The following is a 27,163-nucleotide window of genomic DNA, read 5'->3' as shown; positions in this document are numbered from 1 at the left end:
TTCTTCCACGAAATTAGTTAACAGCTTTATTGATTGACATCAGATTCCAGAAGATATTATACCTACTTCCAAATAATTATTTCAGTTTGAAAACCTTAACTTCTCCGCGATGTTCAGTCTCCTTGACGAAAATTTCTTTCCTGTAGATTTGACTACCTGCAATGATAAATCAATCAGAAGCAAACTTGATTATTAAATTCCTGATTACCTGAAACCGCCGGTTCACTGAGGATTATCTTGTCAACATGGACATCGAAACCTTTAGGGTCACCACCGATGGTTCTGTAATAAAATTTATATCGAGAGAGCAAATATATGATATTGATTTATGTTTTTTTCTCGTTTTGATGAATATACCAAAAAGAATCACAAACACAACACGAAGTGACTTTTTACTTCAATTGAAAAATAATCATTTTAGAGGTCACGAAAGTTCTGAAACTGATCTACAGTTGAAGGCCAGGGATTATTTTCTTGAAATGTTTTTAATCATAGTTGAATTATTTGAATATTCATAATATTCCTGATAAATTATGAGAAATAGTCGAAAATCTCAATAAACCAGTCCGACTTCTCTGCGAAATCTCATTTGAATACTTGTAGAATACTGTAGAAACATTCGAAACAAAATTTGCTTCACAAAATATTTAAGTCGAAAAATGTTAAATCTTCTGCTCGTTCGAAAAACTTCAACTCTGTCGTTACTTTTTTAGACATTTGATTCTGTTCTGAGCTGAATGGGCTGTACTTTCGTTTACCTTTGACGTTTTGTCATAGGGTTTTCTGGAGTTTCTCCTTTGACAGTTCTTTCAGGTTAACAATTATTACTATTGAGCAGTGACAGGAGTTAACTAATAAGATATATGGATGACGATCCACTTGAACTGTGAAACATACAATTTCTTGCTTTCTCAGATTTTATAAGATTTACTAAATTAATATTTACTCACTCTGTATGTACTTCTCCGTTGCTGTGGTCATAGGTGAAACGAATATAGTTGTAACGATTATTTATACTGTAATTGAAACTTGAAAAATCGTCTATATATAGTGTACCCACAGCTCTTTTGTTCTGAAAATCACGAAGGTATTTTATTTATATTAAAAAAGAGATATTGTTTAGTAGGCTTACATTGTTTAAATTGACATACAGCGTGTAAGGATCATCAAGCATATCTGTGGTGGAAGGTCTCTCGATATCTTTCCTTGCTACAATACTCCCTCCTTTATAGAAAAACGGCGACTGAAATAATATTGAATTTGTTGAATATGGAAATCAATCTTCAAAGCGGAAATCAATCGGAATCAAATCGGAAATTTTAGTACATAGGATAGAGAAAACAACTCTGGTCTACTAACATTTTCATTTGTCACAACCACTTTCGGTTTATATAACAATTCTCAAGTAAACTGACGCATTTTGACAAGCAAAGCCTTAAATATACAATGATGTAGTCAATGTCCTTTTGGTACCTGCAATAGGTACCTGAAATAAAAAATATTAGATAAGGTTAGTTCCAAAGTAATTGAGTCTATTCGACCCTCCACCGCAACCCGAAAGACTTTATTGTGGCTCACACCTATTCACACCCGACCAAATAAACCCAGCTTCTTAACGAAGCCGATTAGTTTGTATGGTGAGTGGTTTTTGAGGTCAGATGCTAAGAGGACAACTCTGTCGAACTCTAAAAACCTGATTCGGTCCCCAGCGGGGCAGGCACAAAGTATGTGCTCTGCTGTTGCATCATTTTCCAAACAAAGGGGACACACTGTCTTCCGACAGTCCGAGTCTCTGATTCAAATGACAGTGACCTGTAAGAAGGCCTGTTAGACATCGTAGTTCATCCCTTCTATAGTCCAACAACTGTTTGGTATCAAGTTTCGAAGGGTAAATAAACGCCTTAGAGTGGCCACTCCTGGAAGATTTTGCCAGAAGTTCATAAATCTTCTCGCCATCCATGTGTTCAATCTTCCTTTGGCAAAGCCTAAAGCGATGCCAATAACAAAAATATTACCGGAATCATCAATACCTCATCTGAAATACCAAAACAATAATTATTTGTCTTCCATAACATATCAAAATTATTAAGTATGGATCCAAAAAACACTACTTGTGGTTTGCTCCAAATACCAATGCATCCGAAACTAGTTTTCAAAGTTCATAAATCCAAACGAGGAGAGCTGCATAGTTGTATTTGGTCACTGAGTGTTTTGAAATTGGGGTTTCTATTTATTTATTTTCAATGCTGCCAACAAATTCATCTCCCTTCCTTTACTGCACGTATGGAGAATTTTCATGTTTTCTTCATATATTGTGTAGTTTGTTTCTTGTAGATGTCCATTTATAGCTGATTTTCTATCTGATAACACATGCTCACGATATCTTATGTTGAAATTTCTGCCTTTCTGGCCTGTATAAACTGCTGAACAGTCACCACATTCTGGTCTATATATGCCCGAATTTTTTCACTTATCTTTTTTTGGTTTTGCGTTGAATAACATGTTTCCCTAAATTATTGTAACTAGTGAATGACGTGATTATGTTGAATTATGTAAAATAGTTTTTATGTTTCCCGTGTTAGGAATCACACGTTAAAAGGTAAGACCTCGTTAATCCTTAGCTCGCACAAGTTTCGACTTCTGAGGGTTGTCGTTCGTAGGGGTGCGACAGCTGGTTAACGGAAAAACAGATTTTAAACAGATTAAACAGAAATAGCTTTCCCGAATAGCTTATGCTAGCCCATTTCTTAGCTTCTTTAGGTTCTGCATGATTTGGATATAGGTCATTCCTGAACAATTATCGGTTCATATTGAAGATTATTTTCTCAATTGAGTTGACTGGAATATGGTTATTAGATGCTATCTTCTTTATGACCTTCATTTCTTCTTGGAAAGCCTTCATTGTATCAATGATCTCTGAATGCAGATAATTTATGTGACAATGGACCGAAAGAATCCATGGGGATTGTACATTCCGTAAAAGTGTTTTTCCTATATATGTAAAACTGAAATTTATTATTAACTTATGTGCTAGTAAAATCGATTCAGTAACTAATTTATTAGTCTCATCGAGCCGCCAAAACCCATGAGCATACCATCCACATATCTGAATCAGAATGAAATGTGTTTCTGTGATAAAGCATTATTTAGAATACATGTGTTTTCTAAGTTGTTCATAAAACTATCTGCTAGCAAAGGACTCAACGGTGACCCCATTGGGAGGCGACCCAATGCATTCAAAAATACTGCTGCTTAATTGATTAAAATCAGCCTGATGTCTACATTCTCCAAAACAGAATTCAATACATTCATCTCTCCCAACGTTCTGCGCTAAGGTTACAAATAGTTGGGAAATCTTCCAAATCAAATGTTTCAGAAATAAAACTAAGGTTTTTTCGATATCGTTAAATTCATTTAAAACTTACTATTGAGATGTTGACATCCAGTTTTTCAGATGACCCACCGTAATGAACAGTAGAAGTTTGTTGTTGGTCCATTCTATACCAAATAGTAGAGTTATCCCCAGGAAAATGCACGGTGATAGCATTTACACCTTGCTCCAGCACTGGTCGTGCCAAAATATTGGGACCTATAAGAATGTAGTGAATTGAATGATCCAAGGTTGACATATGTACATGATACTATCGAATTGACTGAGATTGCTTGTAGTATTTATTATTGGCCTAATCAAATTTGCAGTCAAAGAGCTTGAGTTGGTTTATTTTATCGATGTATCGTCTTCCACAAAAATCACTCTCGAACATTTTTCTTGAATTTGGAAATAATTATACCCAAATCGACTATTTACAATTTTATATTGTTTCTAAGTATGATTTCAATATTTCATTCGGTTGCATACAAAAGTAATCTGAAAAGTTTCCGAACTAACAGAGATACAAGACATTTTTCCAGATTTTTTTTATTCTTCGACATACTTCCATGGAAGCTGCTCGGACGTGTAGACGAACCGTCTACAAAGACGGCATGCAGATGCCATGCCCTATCGTGAGGCTTTTCTTGGATTGTATTCACAATGAGTGAAAGTTTGTTGAAAAAGTGAAGTGAGGGGCCTCCTTTATTCACGCCGGTACCCACGTAAAGGGAGCCATGTATATGAAATGAAAAACCTATAGGTCTCTCGAGGAGAAGGCGAACTTAAGTGCTTTCATATTGAAGAAATGTACGAAAAAAATTCAGGGTAGCAGGGTAGTAGACCTCTGTAGCGCCCGACTATTGACAGAAGGAGCCTGGCCGAATGCACCCGAGTCAGAAGATTAATGAAGAAAAGAAAAATACTATGTGAATCAGTTTCAGCACAAAAATCGCTGTAGGAGTAGATGTCACAGAACTGAAACTTTTTTTTTGGCCATTTAACTTGGCGTTACGGTCTATCCTTGTTGCCGACTACGCTTTCTTGTCTAAACCCACTTCGGGTGATTTTTGGTTTGAATTTTCTACACGCAGACCCAGGAGTTGCAGTCTCAAGTCTGCGCAAACGACGAGTTCAAGGCAGGCACGCAACCCTTCCATAGTTGTCGAATTTCTTGGGTTTCACCCAACTTACTGAAAAATGTGTTTGTTGAACAATACACAATTACTTTTTTACTTCTTCAAGTCCTAAATAGTACTACATAATTCAAAAAGAATATGCTCTACAGATTCTTAAATCTTGAGTGATGAATTCGATTAGGAATATTTTTAATAATTGGCCCTTAATATAATCGAATCGGCAAACTCGTCTGCCATATTGAATTCTCAAATCAATGAATTAATATGCTTTATTCGCTATATTCGCTATGTATTCGTACCATGGTTCATGAATAACAAAACTCATTCTTCATCTTGTCTTTTTTTTGGTGAAATGAAAATATATTTTGTCACATCCGAATATGAACATCTGCCAATCCCATGAATGTTAAAATCTACTTGAAACATAGTTCATCATTGTCCAAATGATCTGGGTTACTTGAATATTAAACAAATGCAAAATTATCGTTTGTAGTAAGGAGAAATGTGATCAGTGTCAAATACGTCAGCATTGTAAAAAATGAAACTCCTGAACACCAACATCAAAGGGGCCGACGCTAAGTGGGACTACTGTATATAAGTATACTGTGGTAACGTCATAATTGTCTATGTCTGTGGTTGTTTTGAGGTGGAGGTGATGTATATATTTGTTTCTTTTCTCAGAGATTTTTTCCATGCACCTAGTTGAAGTTCTAACATTGAATTTCAAAGAACATGTGAAAGGACACAAATATGAAAAAAGTCCTGAATGTTTTCAGTTCTCAATCAGAAATCAAATATGGAGAAAAAAAAACGTAGAATAGAAGTTATTCTCCAGGAAGATATCACACCTGAATTCGAAAGAATTCCAAATGAAAATGGAAATGAAAACTTGAGGCGCGGAGTCTAAGTATTTCTTCACTTCTTACTCACCTAGTAAAATATGGTCATTGATGTCAACCATTCCAGGATAATCATAAAATAATGGTCTATTAATAGGATCTCCACTGATTGTATGTTCATGGAATAGTGTATAAAATACTGGGATGTGTTTATAACGGAGTCTCAATGCTCTTCTAATAACGTCTTGTACTTCCTTATCAAACAGGTAGGGTTCTCGCATTTTTGTTGTTTCTTCTGCATGCTCTCTGTAAAAAGTCAACCAAACTCCTGCCTAGAAAAACCAGGTTTTGATTTCAGTTTAAGTTTATTTGCAATGAAGAAGTACTTTTCTATGAATGAAATATAATAATATGAATATTTACCGGCAAATACCGATTGATGAGGTAGACAGTACATCTCTTCAAATTGACATCAAGTGAACAGAAGAAGAAATACTCTTCGTCGTGGTGATGATGTATCTCTGATTTTGATCTGCTTCTACTCATTAATAATCACATTGAAACTTTCAGAAAGAACAACTACTTGATTAAACGAAAATACTGTCAACAATGTCAACTATTTCTAATGATATGAGAAATGTTTTTGATTCATTTTTTTCAATGAACCAGTTAGTCCAGAAATGTTTTAGAGACGAACATTTAATTTTGAAGTAATTCAATCACTTGTTTTTATTTGTCACTGATTTTTTTGTGTATTGCCCTACGTTTCTATGTTTCACTCATTTTATTCATTTTTCAATAAACCAATTGAAATTCACATCACTTCACCAGGGTGAAGTTATAGCATAATACAAACATAAGTAATCATCTCGATGCCAAGCTAAATAGTACATTTTTCTTTTTTTTTATTTCAAGTCTGTCCTTGAGGGGTTTTTGCTTAAAAACACCCTTGTTTGTCACCCGAGGTCGTGACAGCACTAACACATATTTGAATAATTACAATTTAATAGCCATTATGGAACTAAGAAACTTTCTTTTGTGATTTCAGTAAACATATTGATTGCTCAAGATTTTTTTATCTCTCCCTTAAAATCTATTGGAAATTTGTAAACAGATCGTTTTTTCCTTCATTAGTATGTGTTATTTCAAAAGGAAAAATATTTCAGCATTTTGTATACAATCATGCAATTTAGAATTTTTCATTAATTGATTACTAGTTTTTAGGTGATTTTTCAATAATTCATGAATTGATTTTTGTTTCTCAAAAAGTAATTAACTATTCAACGTCATTTCAATGGGTCAAACTCTCATTATCCAAAATGATATAAAGTTATTTGAAATCCTTTAAGGAATCAATGAAATTAAAATTAATATTTTTCATTTTTAGTTCTTCTTTATTGTTCAATTTTCAATTGTTGCTTGTATTTTATTTTATAGTAATTTCATTTCAGGGGTTTTTTCGTTTAATATGATTGTTATTTTCAGCCATTCATTTCAATTGTATTGATTCTTTCAAGAATTTCAAATCATTTTATAAGCAATGTAGTTCCGAACTAATGAAATTCACAATGAAACATTGTCAACCACCTTTAAAAAAATATTCAACGTCATATTTTTACTGATTTGGCACACTTTTGAGCATTATGGATTTCAATTTGTTCATGAATATCTGAAAAATTCGTAACTCATTAAATTTTATATGAATGACTTTCAAAATCGAAAATCTGTGAATTATCAGACCTTTATATCCATTCAAATGCATGGTTAAATAGTCTACAATTCATTTCAACACTTAATATCATTCATATTTTTTTGTTGAAAGGTCATGTCAACTGACTTTTCTGAAATTATTTCTCAGTCAAGGTTATTTATTTATTCCTCAATCATTTTCATATTATCATTATATCTTCAAGGAGTTCCAGTTTCTAGTTGAATCCTTATTTTTGATAGTATCAACAAACAGTAAATAAAAAAACTGGAACCTTGAGGGACACCAAAATTTCAAACTGCTTCATTCATTTCACCATTATTTATTACTACGTATTGTTTTCGAATTTGAAAATAATTTAAAATAATTTGTAAAAATGACTTCAAAGCCTCAGTAGAATTTTATCATTTACCTGTATCACCTTATCATATCTGAGATTGTTACAACATATAAGATTATACGTAGGATACCTGACTACTGATTGAATATATGAATTTACTTATTCAGTTGAGGTTTCAATATTTTTTCAGAAATTTTTCCTTTATGCAGGAAGCATTTTTTTCGAAAATTGATTGAGTACATTGGAAAACACTAGTGAAATTACCCATTTCTCTTAGATTTTTTGGTATAATCTGAGTTTTACTAGGAATTACTGATTTTTTAAGCCAGAGTATTTTTTAATCTTCTGAAGTAGTCTTTGAAAACAAAGACTGACAAATGTTTTGATAACATCATTCCAATAATCGAATTCATTCATTAAGTTCTTTTATTGGTTTTTTTGAATATACAATTTGGAATGTTCAAAAATATCAGGGTATCAGGAACAACAACAAAACGGAATTTTACTCTATATAAAATTGTTGGAAGCTGCTTTATGTCATTTTATACTTTTTCATCAATATTTTTTGTTTTCTTCGTGAATACGTTTATGATTTGAGAAATGACGGTCATCTTAATCGACATTCTATAGCTTTCAAGTGAGGTTTGTATTCATGTGCATATGAATAATTTTATGTTCATCAATCAGTAAGCTACCATTATATCATTGGTAATTTTGAAGAACTCTTTTATAAATGAAATAGTATAATTTTATGTTATTGATTCCGTGAATAATCCGTAACAATCTATATATAAGTGATCGAAAGACTTACCTGATACCATCTTTGCAACAGTTCCACATCAGGGCTGTTGGCGAACCCTCCGACATCGGATCCACAAAACGCAATCCCAACAAGGTTCAGTAGGAGACATTCAGAGTAACTGACTCTTAGATAAGGCCAATCTGCGGTATTATCCCCAGTCCACACCGCTGCATATCTCTGGCTGCCAGCAAAGTGAGAACGTGTCAGCACGAAAGGTCTTTTCTTTCCGTTGTCTCTGTCCAGGAGACCCTGATAGGAGGCTTTTGTCTAAAAATATAAGAAGCATATTGAAATCAGAACCCAAAGCACTATAAGTCTGATCTCAACTGTCCTTGAAGGGCAAACCTAAGCAAGAAAAGTCGATGAATGGTGTAGCATAGTAACGACAGGAAACGACTGAGTCGTCTCCTCAAGAGCGGGGTACCTTATGAAACCACCTTGCACCAAATTCTTGAGCGGCGTACGCAGAATCTGTCTCAGGTGGAGAAACAAACCCCCCATGAGCAGGTTAGCAAACGTATACACTCAACAGATGATTCACCAAAACCAGAAGCGAAAAAGCCCTGCACAGTTGAATCTAAGGTATCGTCGGGTGTAACTAGCGTGCAAATACCCTCATATGGAAAGGATGTCGCGAGTATCAAGGTGGGAATCTTGTATCTTGACTTGACTACCTCATCAATGATGAAACAGCAGAGCGTATACTTTGTGCTTGCCCCGCTGGGGACTGAATCGGGTTTTTAGAGTTCAGCAGAGCAGTACTCATACCATCTGACCTGGAAGACCACTCACCATACAAACTAATCAGCTTCGTTAAGAAGCTGGTTTTACTTGGTCGAGTGTGATTAGGTGTAAGCCACAATAAACCCTTGCGGGTTGCGGTGGAGGCTCAAATAGACCCACTTACTTTGGACCTAATCTAACATTACCTAACCCTACAGCGTTCAGGACCCATATTCACCAATGATTCCAAAATCATCAATCTATTCGGTCGGTAGCCAAGCGGTTCGGCGTGGGTGCTTTGTTCACTCACTCGAATTGACTGCCGTGTTGGTCGGTGGTTCAAGCCCTAGTCTGAACGATCGATTTTCACTTGCTATCGTCTAACCCGTGTTAGTAATCACACGTTAAAAGGTAAGACCTCGTTAATCCTTAGCTCGCAGAAGTTTAGACTTCTGAGGGTTGTCGTTCATAGGGGTGCGACAGCTGGTTAACGGAAAAACAGATTTTAACCAGATTTTTTTTATTCCTGTCTACCAGTTCTTTTTCACAACATTCCGAGACCATGTTATGGAACCTTTGGTGTAATAATGAATATTACTGGAGTTTTATCCCAACAACAAACCGTTAATTTTAACACTTCGACACGTGTTTCAATCACCAGGTTATCATCTTCAAGGGGAAGATTAAACTAAATTACATGTAATATTGTCCTTATTTATACCACAGATACCTCTGCTAAGTACCTGCGCCTTAAGTGTCTTTAAATAATTTTACATGTTGCCTTATCGGCAATATTGCCTTATCTAGTATACTATTAGGTATTAGTTCACCATCGTACTTCAATAACGATGGTGGACCAATACCTAATGGTATACTATAGAGCTTGTTGAAATAATATTTTATATTTCAGATTTACCTGACTGTTAGAAATTAATTTGAAACTAGTAGATAAAGCAACATGTAAAATCAATTTGAGTCAATTAAGACACAGGTACCTAGCAGAGATATCTATGGTATAAATAAGGAAAATATTATATGTAATTCAATTTAATCTTCCTCTTGAAGATGATCACTTCGTGATTGAAACACGTGTCGAAATATTGAAAATAGCGGTTTGCTGTTGGGATGAAAATCCATCGATAAATTAAGTGTGGCCTAGTGGCCTGTGAGAAAACTGTATTCTGCACGTTTCAGTATTGCATATAATTCCACCTGGAAAATGAAGCGTGTAGCAAAAATGCATTTTTCAACCGATCCAATACATTCCAGCTTCGTAGTGGGAAACAAAACTTTTGATACTACCAGTTCCATTCGACTATGGCCTACTAGCCCGGAATAGTGAACTGGTAAATAATTCTCAAGCCGCCCCGATACAAAAAAGGGTTGTTACCACTCTCGGTAGCGATCAAGTGGAATCAGCTAGCGTTGGAAGCTTTTGGCTTCTACCAAGCAACGTTTAAATTGGTATCAAATTGCCAAAAACGAATCTCCTCGATAGGAAGACTTAACAGATTGTCTCTAGTCTGGATTCTTGAACATACTAGCCTCGAAGGCATTGAGGCTGCTGACTCCCTTGCAAAGGAGGGTGCTGTAAAGCACCTCCATCAGACCGGAACCTGTCATTGACATCGCTTTAGGCTCTGCCGAACAAACATTGAACACCTGAATGGCAAGAAGATTCATGGACTTCTAGCAGAATCTTCCAGGATTGGCTCACTCCAAGGCATTTATTCACCCTTCGAAGTTTGATACCAAACAGTTGTTGGACCACAGTAGGAATGAACTACGATGTCTTACAAGCCTTCTTACAAGTCATTTGAATCATTATATGCAGAGACACCGACTGCCGAAAGACAGAGTGTGTTGCCTCTTTTTGGAAAATGATGAAACAGTAGAGCATATACTTTGTGCCTGCCCCGCTGGGGACCAAATTAGGTTTTTAGAATTCTGCAGAGCCGTACTTTTACCATCTGACCTGAAAGACCACTCACCATACAAACTAATCGGCTTCATTAAGAAACTGGGTTTATTTGGTGGAGTGTGAATAGGTGTGAGCCACAATAAACACTTGCGGATTGCGGTGGAGAGTCGAATAGACCCACTCACTTTGCCGAACTGTATAATTTGTACCTGTATTCACAAACTGCGAGCGAACAGGAGCCAAGAGCTTCCAACGCCGCTCGACTGTCCAAGAATATTTTTATTGACTTGTGTATGAGGTTGGATTCTTCCAATCTCTCCGCACACAATTCAATAGCGCAAATTTCCGCTTGAAAGGCAGTCTCATAGGTTCCTAGGCAGGTTGATATCTCTGTCCTGGGTATGTGACTGAAAACACCTGCACCAGAACCGGAAGGTGTTTTTGATCCATCTGTGAACCAACAACTATCTGCTCTTAATATTTCCTTCTCCCGGAGGATCTAGTCCTCTCTACTCGGGAAGAGTACTTTATAAGGCAGTTCGTAGTTGACAATTGGAGTCATAAAGTCGGAGGTCATTTACAGAATGCTGTGACTTCCAGTGTCAACCAACAGTCTGTTGCACTCTGCATCAAATTGATTTGTGCAATTGGCAATGTGCATAAGCCTATACGCAGTCTATCTAGCCTCTTTTTCCAAAAAAATGTGGAGAGGAGGTAGATCTGGAAAAATCTCCATGGCCGCTGACGGTGTGGTACTGATGGCGAGACAAGCCTGTCTCTGTAAGCCAGAGAGCTTTGTCTGGGACGTTTTCTGTGAAGCCTTCAGCCACCAGGCAATTGCACCATAAGTGGTCTGACAATCATCACATGAATCCAATGGATTTGTTTGGGACCTAAACCCCAAGTTTTATCAATCCTTTGACATGTCCATAGGAATAGTCTGGCTTTGTGTAAAACTTTTTCTAAGTGAGCGTTCCAGGTGACTTTGTTGTCAAGGACAATGCCAAGATATTTCACCTCCGTTCCAAATGGAATGACCACACCAGTGAGGAAAAATGGCGTTAGATCTTTCAATTTTCTCCTCCTGGTGAAGACAATTATCACAGTTTTGCTCTGCTCCCTCAGGCACCAACTCTAAACAAAGTCTAACGTGCTTTGGAGGATATTACAAGCTACCCTGCCCGACGTTGACCTTGCCAAGATGACAAGGTCATCTGCATAAGCTTGCAGATCTACTTTTCTTCTATCGAGGGCATCAAGCAGATCAGGATCCACCACAGAAGAAGAGATAGTACCCCACTTTGAGGGCAGCCCTTGGTGATCCTGACCCTAATGGCCTCGTCTTGATGAGTCGTAGTTGCAATTCTGTTTACCAGCATGGCATAGATCCAGCCAGTTATGGTTGATTCTTTACTGTTCCTAGCCAGATACGATCCTATAGATTTAGGTAGTGCATTGTCAAATGCTCCTTCCATATTGCAATCTTCTTGTTGTCAAGGGATTGGGAGATTTTCCCTACAAGGTTGGTTAATGCTAAATCTGTCGATTTGCCGATTTGATATTGGTGGTTATTGAGGGGGGATGCATATAATGCCACCCTCCTGATGTGTCCGTCCAGTATCTTTTCAAATCTTTCCAACAGGAAGGATGTAAGGCTTATCGGTCGTACCGATTTACTAGCTGATCCGGCAAACGTTCTGCATTATAAATCATGGGGTATGGAATTTGATGCCAAATGAAAAAATCCGGCTTCTTCTCATTCCCACCAAATATACACAGACAGCTCAATATTTATCGGTCGAGCCGTTTCGGGGGGGTGCGACCACGAATAACGTATAAGATTTTATCATATTACATTTTGAATATTGAAAAAACAGAAAACCTGAAATAGTTGTCAGTACCTGAAGAAACCCGTAGATATTATGGATGTCTCGGTGTTTTACATTGCCATGATGCACCAACTCGAATGGCATGGTTTTCTCAAGGGAATCATCGAATACAGAAGGTTCGTTCATATCGTTCCAAATGCCAGCTAAAACATCTGTACTTCCATTGTACTTATCGTAAGAGTACCAAGTTGAATAGAATTTTCTAGCCTCCGGATTGAGGAAATCTATATAGCTTGACAATCCCGGCCAGCAACTTCCTAAAATTCAAGAATATAGTGGCAGTAATGTTTCATTTACTCAGGAGTTGAATTGAATTCATTTTAACAACGAAACTAATAAAAGTTATGCGTACGAACGAAAATAATTCCTCAATGAAATTTTACGTTACGGTAATGATTCAAACAATACAGTGATATCATTGGAATTCAAAAACTAATCATATATGATTCTGGAGTAGGAAGAGTATTCAAAAGATATTGAGAGATTCAGTGATTTCAAGAGATGAAAATGTATCTGTCAGGATATGGATGAGTTCTTTCACGATTTTCGTTTCTCAGATCTGCTGAGAGTGAATTATTAGCAAACTTATGATGCTGTCTTGAAGGAGACATCATTAGGTTTCTATGTGTTCTATCAGAATTAATCATTTATCTATCTGTATCTGTAGAGTAGGGAGGATGAGTGTAAGCCCACAGCACTAAGGAGTTGTCCTCGTAGATCATCGTCCATCCTGTGCTTTCTAGGAAGGTGAACAGATCACTAGGAGACATCTCCTTTATATCGACAGGTGTAGGCCAAGACTCGCCGAACACACACTTTCTTATTGACGATAACTCCGTACACTCGCATAGGATATCTTCCTGTTCACACATCCTGCATAGAGGTGTATCTGCTAGCCCCATATTATGTAGGTGTTTCCTTAATTGACAGTGGCCAGTCAGAAATCCTACTGTTAAGCGTATATTTTTCCTGGTCATCGCCAGATATTTCTTCGGCGCCAACTTCCCAGGGTCGCCTAGGGTGATCCTGGCAAGATTGCATCCTTTGATTCCATACCATCTCTTCATGGATTGAGTATGGGTGTGACGTTTGGCTAGTTCCGCAATTGTCGAAGTTATCAGGCCGTAGGTGTCACTGGGTCCTAAAACTCTTAGTGCAGCCGTTTATTTTCTCTAAAGAGAGGGCAATGCGATTACCTTTACCCCTTTCGTGCCCTTCAACCCACTTCAGGATGATGTTACCATCTACCGAGGCTTCATCTAAATCTTGGTGGCACTCTAGTACTAGCCCTGAGGTAACACGTTGTCTGTTCAAGGCTTATAGGACTTGTCTACTATCAGTGCAGATTGTTATGTTTTTGCCAGAAATTCCTTTCCTGGTTATTTTTTGTGGCGATTGAGATACTAGCCAGCTTGGTTTGAACCACGCTGATATTTTTCCCATTCCCCACTTAATCGTCAGGCTTAGTAATTTGGAGTACACCCTACATCCTGAGCCTTCTTTGGTTTTTGAGCCGTCTTTATATATACCTATTGCATTTGTAGCATCATTTATCTAATTGAGTTTTGCAATTATCCACTGTTGTATGAAATACGAAACAGCGAAACACACCTCGTATAAAATGTATTGTGAAAATTATATAATTTCCATCATGGATAGTATGAAATAACCTAATTGTTTTCTCTCAGTGAGCTTTGTCGATGCGTACAACTTCACACCCTACCAATGTTAAACAACTTTTAAGTCTGATCTATAAAAATGCTTTCACTGACAGAAATATTTACTTCACCCACCTTCAAAATCACTTCCGTTTTCCCATTTCACGAAAAATTTCTCTTTAGCACCAGCGTATACGCTATAGTTCATATCAACTTTTATATGGGGATCTGAGATAGTGACTAGTTTTCTGTTTGTTGACGATAAATTCCTTTGCATTTCCTCGGGATCACTGAAGTTTTGAGGATTCCAAGTGAAGTACCTTTTCCCATCTGTGTGATCAATGTCTAACCATATTGCGTCCATCGGGAAATTGTGGGTGTCCATGAGGGCTACAACTTCTTTGACTTGCTCTTGGGTATAGTAAGACCACCGGCACTGATGATAGCCCAAGGTCCACAACTACAAAATACGAACAAATACGAACAAATACGAACAAATACGAACAAATACGAACGGGCCTTTTTCATTAGAAGGCAATACTTTTAACTCTACAACTATCAAAAAAAATATGAGTTTTTTATTATAGAACGATAAAGTTTTTATACTTTCAGAAAAGTTTACCAAACAATTGAAGAGGATGATTTATTTGTTTCGTGAGGCTAAATTGAGACCCAAACGGTTATTCACACTAAACGTCTTTTACACGATCTACTAACGATTTATTATACGACTACTCTACGAAGCGACTACTCCATTACATGACCCATTGTACGACTATCATACGAAGAGTTATACAGGACGGCAATTCTATTACACGATATATTATGTAGGGCGGCTATTTCATTACACGTCTATTCTATTACACGTCTATTTTATTACAGAGCGGCTATTCTATAACATGATCTACTATATTATATTATATATATGACTATATTATATTATATGACTATTATACGATCGTTTATACAGGGTGGCTATTCCATTACGCTTTTTTATATGACTATCAAATTATCTATTATACATGGCGGCTATTCATTTACACGATATCTTATACAGGGCGACTATTTTATTACACGTCTATTCTATTAAATGGCAGCTATGTTATAACACGTCTATTCTATTACACCTCTATCATATTACACTTTTGTTATGCCCTGTACTGTACAGCTAGTACTATGTTGCTGTATCGCTGCTGTTCCAATGTTTTGACAGAATCAGAATCAATGAACTCAGGCGTGCGCAGCGTTATAGAACAGTGCTTTCAAAAAAATTGTTCTACAGCGCCATCTAGTGGCGAGTTACAGAAAAATTGATAGCCGATAAACCTTCTCTATAAAAAATCACTTATACATGTCAAGTTTCATCACGATCGGTTGAGCGCTGTAGATGTTTATCACTTACCAACCAACCAACAAACATCCATTTTCATATATTAGTTCATACTATTATATTACACGTCTTTTCTATTACAGGGCGGCTATTCTATACATGGCGGCTATCCTACAATACTTCTATTCTACTACACTTTTCTATACGACTATTATATAATAATAATAATAATAATAATCATCATCTTTATTCAGCAGCAGATACATCAGTGATCTATTATATATGGCGGGTATTCTATTACACGTCTTTGTTATTACAGGGCGGCTATTCTGTTACATGGCCCATTATATGACAAACATACGATGAGTTATACAGGGTTGCAATTCTATCACACGATCTATCATACGGGGCGACTATTTCATTACACGTCTGTTTTATTACATGACGGCTATCCTTTAACACATATATTCTATTACACATCTATTCTATTATAGAGCGGCGTTTCTACAACATGATCTATTATATTACTATTATACGATCTATTATACAGGGCGGCTATTCTTTACACGATATAATGCGACTATCATACGATATTTCACAGGGTGACTATTCTATTACACTTTTTTTTATACGACTATTATATGATCTTTTATACAGGGCGGCTACTCTATTACAGGTCTATTCTATTATACATATATATTATACGAACTTTTACACAGGGCGGCTATTCTGTTACATAATCTATTATACGACTTCCATACGATCTATTACACGATATATTATAATCTCCTGGGCGACTATTCTAGAACGATTCCTGGAAACTTCTGCGATTCAATTGTTACTCGCAGAACGAATGGAGTGAGACTAGCATTTGAATTTCTGCTTTTTACATTTACGAACCTAAAGATTTCAGAAATCAAGGCACTGTTCGCACGAACAATTCACAGAACTACGCATATGAAGAACAGCGATATTGATATGTTGTACAATAATTAAGATAACTCGGGAAGTGTGATATGCTGGAAATCTTTTGTTGAAAAATAAGACCTTATTATTATTCTGCTCGTTTCGTTTGGTTTGATGGTTACCATTTTCAGAGAGGTGAAAACTGGTTTATTCTTCATGAGAGAGCACAAATACTATAGAAAAATTTGAGAGGTTTCTGAGCGAAAGTACCGATTAAATCGTTGCAGATTATATTTATTTGGAAAAAACCTCTCAGGAAGTTCATTTCTTAAGGACACCGTTCACTAATTGAAAGAGTCTTGCTGATTCAGGGTCGATGACCCTGAGCCAGTGATAAATGATCGCAACTTCAAAGCCTCCTTGAGAATAAAGTGTGGGGACGAAAACTTGTTGAATCTTTCTGGAACGTTGTCGAGGAAACGCTATATATTCGAGCCCTAAAATTCAAAACGAAATGAAACAATATTCAATATTCAATATTACTCCATTTTGAAATTTCACTCATATCGATATCAAACTTTGCAAATGAAACGAGAAACCTCTGGTTATTATTTGGTGAAAATATTGAAAGATACATTGAAAACGGGTTGCAATTTTATCAGAAAGGTAAGTCAAATACTCTTGGATGGTTCAACCATAGTTCAGATTACCTACAATCTACCCTTTAAAAAACGTTTGTGACTATTGACACATTATAGACGACAATACCATTTATTAATAGCAATGAGAATTTAAAACATGTATGCCTACATTCATATTACAATGACTGAAGTATGTTTTTCTTTTCGAAATAATTGTGTTGAAATACCTGTGGCAAGTTTGTGACTCCTGTTAAATCTGTGAACTGCCGAACAACTTCCTTAAGAGTAGGACCTAGCAGAACGAACAGATCCAGGGTTCCACTATCAACCATAAAATATGCTGATGGTCGAGTACCCGTGTAGGATATGTCGACCCATTGTTCAGCAGCGTTGTGTAGAAATATACCAGATGTGGATTTGGATCTAAAGAAAAACAATTGACATTAGCTAATTAGATTTACTATTCAACACCGAGATGTGTATATTACTTTGCACCTTCAACCTATACATTGATTCATATATGAAAAATGATTTGTTAGTAATTTATAGGTTATACTGAAAATATTGAATATCATTACTTAGCTATCTTGAAAATTGATATTAAATTTCTTCAATTGATTTTTTTTTCAATCTGTAGGCAAAATTCACGAAACGACAAGTTACTGACTAATTGGACTTCTCAGTAATTCATATCAGGCAAGTTATCCATTCATTTTCATTGTTCCAATCCTATACGGGACGGGCCGTGCTGTGCTGTGCCTGACAAGTGGGCGACAAGTTTAATGCAGAATCTAACGTGATCACGGATTTCCATGAATGACTTTTCAATTGATAACAATGATATTAGTATTCACATTGTCCATAATTTGTTGACACTGCATATTTTGTACCTGAACAGGTATTTCCCGTAAAGTAAAACGTATATCAAGTATGAAACTTACGAATGTCCATATACAACTGGTACTGATCCGTAAAGGGCCATGGGAGAGCCAACTTCATAACCTGCAGTGTCAGAATTTCTCAATCTGAAGGGATCCATTGAAGTATTAGCTGTTTGGGGTAACTCCAAATCCACTGCGTGACTAGGTAGTCCATAAAGTCTTTTGGCGTCATCAAATCCTACCGAGAAGGCAAATGTTTGGCGTTCTTTTTGCTGCAATAATCAAATGATTTATGTAGAATTTCTCAATACACTTACAACTGATACTAAAGCTCCATGAGCATAGTTTACAGGTGAGGTTATGTTGATGACCTAGTCATCAGCAGTCAGCATGATGAATGTACCGGGAAATAAACAATAGTTTGGTGGTGGTGAATAATCTATCACTAATTAGTTTGGTTGGATTAAGATAGGTGAGGTTAGGTTTAGTCAGGTAAGATAAGGTAAAATTTGAAGTGGTTATGAGCAACCGTCAAACAAAGAATACTGTATAAGCCACAGCTTGGTGAAAAAGCTTTCATTTGGTGTTTCGATGATGGTGCATGCTTGGGACGTGATCTCTATAAATTTTGTGAAATTTTCCACTATCTGTCATACATGCTATAGAGTTGTGATCAGAAATGCTTCAAGACATAGATTCTTGAGTTGTGATCTGAGAACTAGGTACTCCAATGACATTAAAAGTTTTTGATCATATACTTACTTGTATCTCTGACCGGACTTGCGATAATTATCAGGTAGAGAGAAGCTAATTAAACTTGGTGTCAATGCCTATTATAACGGAATAAGAACAATGGGTGATGTCCTAGCGAAGAAGGGACCATATATTTTCATTCACAAATAATATGTCTAAGTAATATTTTATGCTAAATCTGAGAGGAATTTCAATGAAGGATGGTAGCCGATCGGGTAGACGTGGGTGGTTTGCTCCACCGCTCGACCGCTGTGTGAGCCGGTGGTTCAAGCTGTGAGACCGGACGTTCAATTTTAAATCTCTATTGTCCAACCCGTCACACGTTAACAGACCTCGTTAGTCCTTACCTCGCAGGAGTTTCTACTTATGAGAGTGGTCGTTTGTAGGGGAGCGACAGAGTGGTTAACGGAAAAACAGATTTATTTTAAAATAATAATATGTTGGAATCAGATTGGAAAGAGGGTCTGTAAAAAATATAAAGAGTACCAAGAAACACATACGGTAAAACCTCCTCTAAGAGACCGTCCGAGAAGAGTGCTGAAGGTATGGTTCAACAGAGCAGGGATCGTCTCAGAATAATCACAGGGCTACTTGTGGACAACTTCCATTGAGAGGGCAACTGAACAAAATAGGGCGGTTCATTATATTTTACTATAGACTACCTGAATCAGGTTCAGCAGAATATGACATGCTTCCAGGGATCTGAACAAAATAATACAGGACACAAGATTGTTGGAAAGGGTGTAATGCAAAGTTGGAGAAAAACGCGATATGACCATGAAGCTGCAGTATACCAAAATATGTTGGAAAAATAAACAAATGAAGCTGAAACCATCCCCACCAGTTTTACAATATATGTGTCAATTAACAAATAACTTACATTGTCCATGAAAAATCTGGTACCGTCCAAAACAACCTCCAATAAGTTGTTCTCGTTGTAAATTTCAACCCTGAATGGTGGACCTTCTGTTATTTTCACCCTTATGTTTGGGCTAGTACTGGTTGGATAGAAGTTGAGAGATGAACTATCCTCCTTTGAATGATTGAATCTGAAAAAAATTAAAAATGAGAATAACCAAACTATTTGTCATGAAATTTCAATTACACATCTCTCAAGTTCCGTCATTTTACGGACCCCCCAATGAGAGGAGGGGGGAAGTTACCCCATCTCATGGGACAAAATATCAAGGTCTGACTGAGTTTATGTGAGAACGTAACATTTTAGTTTTTTTAATAAAAAATAATTTCAAGGTGAATGTTTCTTTGGAAATTGGCATGAACTGGAGAGAATTATGACCAATGTTTTATTGAAATTATCAACAAACTCATCTTTGGTTTATAGATTCACAAAAATAATGTGAAACTTGTTGAAACATGAACTGAATTGCAACTTATATTCACCCTGTGTAGTCTCATGTGGTTGCTAAGTGTTGTTATTGACAGCTTTAGTTCCTCAATCATTCTTCACGTGTAATTTAGTATTTCTCAATTTTATTAAAGTTCTACTTCAACTTTGCTATTTCACTACGATCCACAGTTTCAAGTATAATCCTACAACAAAAATGCTAATAACTCAGGAACAGCTAATCAGTTTCCAAAAGTGAACCACTTTTGGATAGATACTGTAAAGATATATCAAACAATATCACAAGACCCCCTTTTTCAATTAAAACGAATAGATAGCGTTCTTTAGGCGGCGAGTGATACCGTCGTTTTTTACAAAAAGTAACTAAAATGGCTAGGTTAGGTTAGGTTAGGTCTAAACTGAGTGTGTCTATTCGACCCTCCACCGCAACCCGCAAGGGTTTATTGTGGCTCACCCCTATTCACACTCGAACAAATAAACCCAGCTTCTAAACGAAGCCGATTAGTTTGTATGGTGAGTGGTCTTTCAGGTCGAATGGTAAGAGTACGGCTCTGCCGAACTCTAAAAACCTGATTCGGTCTCCAGCGGGGCAGGCACAACTAAAATGGTGCTTTTCATATAAATATGGCCCAAGCTGGAATGTTCGTTCAAAATTTAGGAAAGGTGTAAATACTGTGTGGATATCATTTATTTTGTATTAATGGGAATTTATAATAATTGAAATTCAAAAGTAAATAGATCGTTTGAACATTTTTGAATTTCCAGAAATCTGATAGAATTTCAATGAAAAACTTCTCCAGAAATATACATTGTATGAAGTTTCAAATTATTGAATACAAAAAAATTATCTTTCAGTTTACAAAATCAGATGGCGAATGATTATATTTGTGGATATTTCATATCTGATATCGTTAACATTGGAAGAACTGTCAACAAAAAAAAGTGAGAGAGTTATTGTTGTGAGTCCATCTAATTTTTTTGTTCATCGCATACACTTTTCCCAGATGAACGTCATTTACTTACGGTATTGCTGGAGGATCTGATAATAGAACATCAGATAACTCATATCGTTTGGAATTCTCTTCAGCAATCTTGATCCTCAATTTATTTTCTCCCAGAAAAGATAATTCTAGGATACGAGCGTCATTTTTTTTGTTGGTCAGAAGGATTTTCAGCATATTTTCCGAAGAACTCCATGAAGATAGATCAGCCTTGAATAAGGAATCCCCGGGAAGAATAATATTTCTCAACTCACTAAAATATATATCAAAAATGTACATTTACAAAAATAAACATTTCTACAGATTCTTTATATACATATCATTTCATGTATGTGTCTATTATACGTCTGAATTCAAGGGCGAATACAAGGGGGGTCATGGGGGCAACACCCCCCTGGTTTCAAACACAACTATATCATTATTGGAAAGCAGTTAAGAAGTTCGTCGTTATATTGATAATAAATGTAAATGAATGATAACAAAACTCTAAATCATCCAAGTTATCAATTTCACCGATAAGGTAGATAATTTGAATTTCTTATTTATATCGTTAGGTGGAATGCCAGTGAAGTCGTTGAAAGTGTACGTACAGAAAAAAAATTGACTGGTGAACATAAATGTGCTGAATTTCTATAAAATTATTATACGTTGTCTGTTGAAAAAATAAATATAGTTTATAAAACTAAAAAACATGCTTTTATAGAAAATCGTAGTTAAAAATTATTTTTTATTTACAGCGCCCATGCTTTTTTCACAATTATACTAGTATTTTTCATTCGTTATAGTTTAAGCTCATTGAAAAAATTATGTCTAACTTTTCAGTTCGATGTTCTTTAAAAGTGTGTTTTTTATTTTTTAAACTGTATTTATTTTTCATTTTTTAGTTTCGTATGCTATGAAAGCGTGTTTTTATTCTTTTTTAACTATATTTAGTTCATCTAAACTTTGGAATCAATCAGCCTTATATTATTCAGAAAAATCACCAGTGATATTTTCCGACTCCGGAGAGGGAGCCCGAAAATCAGCTACCAAGCCCAAGGCAGCAGGCGTGCAAAGGAGGGTTACAAATAAGGCAGCAGGCGCGCGTGTTAATGAAAAAAAAAATACTTTCTTCAAATGAAAAAATACATCTCAAGTGAGTTCGAGTTATATCAAGGCGGTTATGTACAGCGCCATCTGCCCGCGATTATATCAAGCAATAATGTCGATATATCAAGGAGGTTACGTACAGCGCCATCGGTTCGCGAATAGAACAAGCAATACTGTCGATATATCAAGGAGGTTACGTATAGCGCCATCTGCCCGCGAATAGATCAAGCAATAATGTCGATGATTCTGTCAAATACAGATCACGAGCTTGAGAGTTACAAACAAGCAAACATACATACAAGTGAAGCTGATAAAAGCGTGTTAATCTATAATATACTTTTTCCAATGAAGAAATACATGTAAAGTGAGTTCGAATTATATCGAGACGATTACGTACACCGCCATCTTTCCGCGATTATATTAAGAAATAATGTCGATATATCAAGGAGGTGACGTACAGCGCCATCTGCCCGCGAATAGATCAAGCAATAATGTCGATAATTCTGTCAAATACAGATCCCGAGCTTGAGAGCTACAAACAAACAAACAAACTTACATACAGGTTAAGCTAGTAAAAGCGTGTTAATCGATGATATACTTTTTTCCAATGAAGAAATACATGTAAAATGAGTTCGAATTATATCAAGGAGGTTACGTATAGCGCCATCTGCTCGCGAATAGATCAAGCAATAATGTCGATAATTCCGGAGTTACAAACAAACATACATACATACATACAGGTGAAGCTAAGAATAAAAGCCTGTTAAAATGAAGTGAATTTTCATTTTTTCCAAAACAATATTTATTTATTCAACAATTCAGCAACAATTCAGCACACGATTCATGCCCAAAATTTCCAAAAAAAATTGCATGGTATGAGCCAACCGACATGCCGAGATCCTCGGCATCTGTAATAGTGATTCTCCTTAACAATTTTCTCCACTTTCTCAATATTTGACCTTCTCGACCTTCTGTGAAAAGCTTGTAACACTTGTAAACATTTTTCTGACTCAGAGTAAAATCACCGTATGCCACTGTCAACATTTGAAGTGTTTCTGAGCATTCATTTCCATTTTTTACAAAAAATGTTATGCACATTCATTGATCCATCTGTTATGCCTCTCACTAAAAAACTAGACATGCTCATCAACTGAAATTGTGAACATATGTTCTTGATGAGTGTATCAAAATTTAAAAAATCGCTAATAGAATGTACGTAGCCGGCGAAATTAGAAAATACACCTTCTTTTGCAATGACGCAGTCAATGATGTTGTGCAAAACAAAAAATTAAGCGAGATATGAAATACACAGCTTGAAAAAACTGTTTATTTCATAACATAAAGTTATTTAATAACAAGACCCGAGGAAGTGAAAGGAAAGGCAAAAATTATGTTATTTCGATACATAAATTATGTGTCTCTGTAATTCGTTCGTGAACTCGGAAGGAGAATTTGCCCAGCAACGAAAGATCGCCGTTCCACTTCTTTTTTGATAGAAAGAATCAGTGTTGCTATTCAACGTGGTAATGCTGCTTTGGTCCTTGGAACTATTCCTCCTTCACATAATTTTGATGAGATCATGCATTGTCCTCATTTCAGTAAGGAACTGAAATCTCTTCGAAATAAGCCGAGATATCTGTATATTCATCAGTCTCCCATCAAGGTTAATTCACAAGTGATTGATCCACCTTCTTCTTTTTCAATGCGGTCAATGGACTTAGGTCATTCTTGCCCCCCAAATATGAGCAGCCGTGGTTCTGGTTACGTTTCAGCGGAAGAGCTTGATGAAGCAAGAGCCGAATTGATCCCTCTACGAAACTCTTCATCACTTGGAAGGATCGATTGCAGCTCGAGAAATGGTTCTGATACAAATTCTGTGAAACATGTTCTTCCTCACGAATCAGTAGACAGTTGTCCTGAAAAATTTGAAAGGAAAATTCAGGAAACACTTGCTACATGAATAGCATTTTACAAGTGTTGTTCACGACGAAGAATTCCAAGAATGAGGTTTTAACGATGAACGAGAACTTATTCACCAAAAATTGTTCATGCAGTTTCGAAAAAATGTATCATCCTTCCCACCAACCGATTTCCTGGAGTCTTTAGAAGTCCAGTAGATACTCCTTAGGACAACAAGGGGATTGTTCTGAATTCTTGGGGTTCTTGTTGAATACTCTTCTATAACAAACAAATAGCAGAATCAATACTCCTGACCGCTCTGGATCGAAGGATGATCTCATCTTGTGTTTGTAGATCTTTTGATGGAAAATCCTCACTTGTTTACTTTGTAGTAAATGTTCAAGAGGTAGCTAAAACGTATGTGATTTTCTGGAACTTCAACTAGCGTTTCCTAATATGACCGATAACCAGTTCGTGCCAAGCTTATTGTCAAATCATCTGAAAATGGAACTTTTAACGGGTGATGATCAACTGTATTGCCAAACATGCGCCAAACTAACTGACTATTATAAGAAAATAAGTATAGCTGAGTTACCAGTCAATCTAATAATGACACTGATGATCTTCAAACATGACTCAACCTCTGACGGAGGCACCAAACTCTTACGAAAGTTCGAAATAGATGAACACTTCAATCTAGCAGACCACTATCATAGTATTCATGCAGTCATTTTTCAATGTGGTTCTGGCGTTGAATCAGGTCATTATTACGCATTGGTCAAAGACGAAACGGACTGATTTAAGTTTGACGATAGTCGTGTCACGAAGTATTCTGGTGATGGTCTGAATTTATTGGAGCCTCTGGAGACACTCTACATTTTGTTTTATAAAAGAGAAGACATTGGCATATCAACATCTAGAGATGATGTGGTGCTGCAGGTTTTTCCGGGTTTTCCTGCATCTGAGAAAGCAAATGTGCCACTGAAATCAATGAAATCGCCCCGGAGCGCCAATTAATTTTTGTTGTTCCATGATTTGTGTTACTTTCATCGTTATTAATTATAATTTCTATGATATGGATTTTTCGGCAAATTGCAAGATTTTGTTAAAAATACTTCTGACATAACCTATTCAGCTTCAAGTAAGCAAAGTTTTTCGGAATTTGAAAGAATAAAAACTTGGCTAGAACTTGTATGACGAACAATAGTTTGCCGGGGCTCATTTTACTCCACATTCATAACGATGTGCACTGCGAGTGTCAAAAAGTTGAATTTCATTAAAACTAAAAAAAAACTTGTTTTTTTCCTAATCAAATTAAAGTAAACTTTTCTCCATCACAATTTACACAGTGTGATTCACATAAAATAGAAGCACTCTCATAAAACATATACTTCACAACCGATTGAAATCATCAATTCTAGAAGTCTTCGTGTTCAGGGCAAACATTTATTATTTTATGTTGAGAACGGAAAAGACATTTTTTTAGATATGGCCATTTGGAATGTTTGATGTCGAAATTACGTCGAAATACATTCGTCATTAAAAAATGTACAGGGGAATATTTGAAAATGCGCCCCCTGGCAAAATTCTGATTCCGCCCTCATTCAAATAAGCCGAACGGCATCTACGGCCTGCTGACTTCGACAATTACGGAACCAGCCAAATGTCACACCCACGCTCAATCCCTTAAGAGATGGGATGAAATCAAAGGATGCAATCTTGTCAGGATCACCCTGGGCGACCCTGAGAAGCTGGCGCCGAAGAAATATCTGGCGATGACCAAGAAACATCTACGCTTAAGAGTAGGATTTCTGACTGGTCACTGTCAACTAAGGAAACACCTCCATAATATGGGACTAGTGGACACACCTCTATGCAGGATGTGTGAACAGGAAGATGAAACTGTCAGGCATGTCCTAAGCGAGTGTTCGGAGTCCGTCAATGAGGGAGTGTGTGTTCGGTGAGTCTTGGCCTACACCTGCCGGTATAAAGGAGATGTCTCCTAGTGGCCTGTCCACCTTCCTGGAAAGGACAGGGTGGAGGAGGACAACTCCTCGGGAGGATCTACAATGGGTCACATGTGGCTAAGTGCTGTATCCACCTAAACTGATATTATGAATCTGCTTATATTTCTATCTAGTTTTGATGGATTTTTGGTCATTAAAGGAACGTTACTTCTACTCCCGAATACATATAAAGCTCAATTACCAATATTTTCTTGGATGGTCAAAACTTACTTGCAAAAAGGTATCCTGGAACAATTTCTGAATACGTTGTGATCTGCTCCACGAGTCGTTGCCAAAATGGCAATAATAAACAGGAATCTGGAAATTGAAATGATAATTAGTTTATCTACAGTTGAAAACGAGCGATTTATCCAGAAATACATCTGAAATGGTATGAAATATTTGAGAAATTCATGTTGTGGTGTAGCATGTAATATGTCATTGATTTTGAATATCTATATGCCAGTGCGTTATTCTAATATTTTTTCGCAGAAAATTCTGAGAACCCTGCCATCATATGGGTTCCCCCAATCAATTTGAACTCATTCTTAACAATTACTCATTATTAACAATCATATTTCATAACAGATTTGTACTTTTCCAGGGCATAAAACCTAATTCTTTTCTAATGCAAGTTGGTACCTACCTCATCATAATCAGCACAACTTCATCACTACACCTGTGAATCGAAATTAATATTTATGTCTATTTCGTTCAATTTTGCCAAGTAAATAATTGTAACTTATCACCTTAGATATATATTGATGGTTGATATGGAGTTGCTGATTATATCATAACGTTTTTTCAATGAGCTAAACAATTTTTGTTCATGTTCTACTTTCAACATTAGACTGAAGAGCTATTCATAATTTTTTCAACTATGAAAAGGATTGTTATTCATG

At 36.4% G+C, this 27,163-nt stretch overlaps 1 protein-coding gene across 1 annotated transcript; it reads right to left on the bottom strand.

The window, feature by feature from the left end:
- LOC111503032 (neutral alpha-glucosidase C) lies at positions 1-27,163 on the bottom strand. The gene is made up of 15 exons (XM_074169515.1): positions 26,908-27,163; positions 26,493-26,579; positions 21,290-21,520; positions 19,781-19,949; positions 18,208-18,419; positions 17,494-17,689; positions 14,525-14,849; positions 12,744-12,988; positions 8,208-8,465; positions 5,440-5,680; positions 3,426-3,589; positions 1,133-1,243; positions 951-1,072; positions 209-282; positions 1-156 (listed from the first exon to the last, which is right to left on the bottom strand). The coding sequence occupies exons 1-15, from the start codon at positions 26,913-26,915 to the stop codon at positions 77-79; spliced, it is 2,523 nt and encodes an 840-aa protein (XP_074025616.1). The 5' UTR covers positions 26,916-27,163; the 3' UTR covers positions 1-76.

The sequence above is a fragment of the Leptinotarsa decemlineata genome, unplaced genomic scaffold, assembly GCF_025532065.1.
Source record: "Leptinotarsa decemlineata unplaced genomic scaffold, Ldec_3_MD MMD2_P_RNA_scaffold_5, whole genome shotgun sequence".
Classification (NCBI taxonomy): Eukaryota; Metazoa; Arthropoda; class Insecta; order Coleoptera; family Chrysomelidae; genus Leptinotarsa; species Leptinotarsa decemlineata.
The sequence above is the reverse complement of the archived record's forward strand: the minus strand, read 5'-3'. Positions and strand labels throughout refer to the sequence as shown.